Source organism: Bison bison, unplaced genomic scaffold, assembly GCF_000754665.1.
Source record: "Bison bison bison isolate TAMUID 2011002044 unplaced genomic scaffold, Bison_UMD1.0 scf7180017864527, whole genome shotgun sequence".
In the NCBI taxonomy this organism is placed as follows: Eukaryota; Metazoa; Chordata; class Mammalia; order Artiodactyla; family Bovidae; genus Bison; species Bison bison.
Genome location: NW_011495078.1, coordinates 1881051 through 1882374, shown reverse-complemented (window position 1 = coordinate 1882374; position 1324 = coordinate 1881051). Strand labels below are relative to the sequence as shown.

The 1324-nt window shown below is 66.2% G+C and overlaps 1 protein-coding gene across 1 annotated transcript in view; it reads left to right on the top strand.

Annotated features, from left to right (window-relative positions):
• The first annotated feature begins 44 nt into the window (after nt 1–44).
• TEX29 (testis expressed 29) overlaps nt 45–1324 on the top strand; it is a 10121-nt gene continuing 8841 nt past the window's right edge. The window contains exon 1 of the mRNA XM_010831454.1: nt 45–143. Within this exon, the coding sequence (XP_010829756.1) occupies nt 86–143 (58 nt within the window). The 5' untranslated portion in view covers nt 45–85. The remainder of the gene's footprint in view (nt 144–1324) is intronic.

The following is a 1324-nucleotide window of genomic DNA, read 5'->3' as shown; positions in this document are numbered from 1 at the left end:
CCCGTGCCGGCCAGGCCGGGGCCCCGCACTGACCAGCTCTCTCCCCAGGTTCCCGTGACCCCTCGGCCCTCCTTCAGCTGCTACGATGAGATATGCGCCCGAGTTCAAGAAGTCCCCCTCGCACCTCCTGAAGAAATTTGCAGGTGACTAGCTAGCCTGCAGGGGCGGCGGCCGGCCCGGCCCGGGGTGGGCGGGGACTGTGCATCCCCGACAACGGGGGACACGCGGACAGCGAGGGGCCCTGAGGGCCGGGCCTTTCCAGCCACGCCCACACCTCTCCCTTCTCCATCGAGTGACCCGTCCAGGGGCCCCTCGGAGGACTCGCCCCAGCGTGCCCAGGGACCCGGGGGCCGGCCTCCACACTGGGAGGGCGGGGCGCTCCTGAGCTGGAGGGCGGGGCCGCGGGCCGAGGTGAGGTCAGAGAGGGTCCCAAGGCTGGACTGAAGTGACTTAGCAGCAGCAGCAGCAAGGCAGGAAGGCCAGGTCGGAGCTGTTGGCGTCCCCAAACCCTCGCTTCACTGCCGTGGAGACTGGACATAAAGGAGACCCCCTAAGATGGCTTACATCTGGTTTCCCAGGGATGTCCCGAGTGGGCTTCCCCCCACAGGAGGCTCTCTGCCTGGGACGGGGTACCCTGATAACCTCCTGCACCTGGGATGTCCAGGGAGCCCTCCTCCCCCATCTGTTTGGGGAGCCTGCCCCCCAACCTGGGTCTGTCTGGGGAGCCTGCCCTCCTCCCCCAAGTCTGGGGAGCCTGATCCCCGCATCTGTCTGGGGAGCCTGTCCCTGGGGATCCTTCCCCCACCAGGTCTGTCTGGGGAGCTTGTCCCCCACCTCTGTCTGGGGAACCCGCCCCCTCCAACCCCCTCCCTTCTATCTGGACAGCCCTGATGCAGGCCCGCAGGACGTGAGCGGCTCTCACACCCGAGGCACATGTCTGGTTCTGGACTCTTTCTAAGCCCAGGTTTCACCTCTGGGAACCAGGATGCAGGACTCCTGACTGCAGGAGCCAGACCGGAGGAGGGCGGGGAGGGGACCAGTGGGGCGGCCGTGGCCCTCGAGGGTCCTGCCCGTCCATGCAGCTCACGCCGCCCCGGGCCCTGAGCTCTGTCCTTCTCAGAGGACTTCTGAATTCTGAAATGACCCACGGCACCATCGCTTTCACACACCCTGTGCTTACACCTGACTTGGTAACACTTCCTGCCCCAGCTCCCGGCGCCCATGGTGTCAGACCTTCATTCCCGGTCTCTCTGTGGAGCGCGGAGCCTGGCGAGCTCTTGCCGAGATGCGTTAGTTCTTAGTCACTGGAGGACCCCGCGTTATC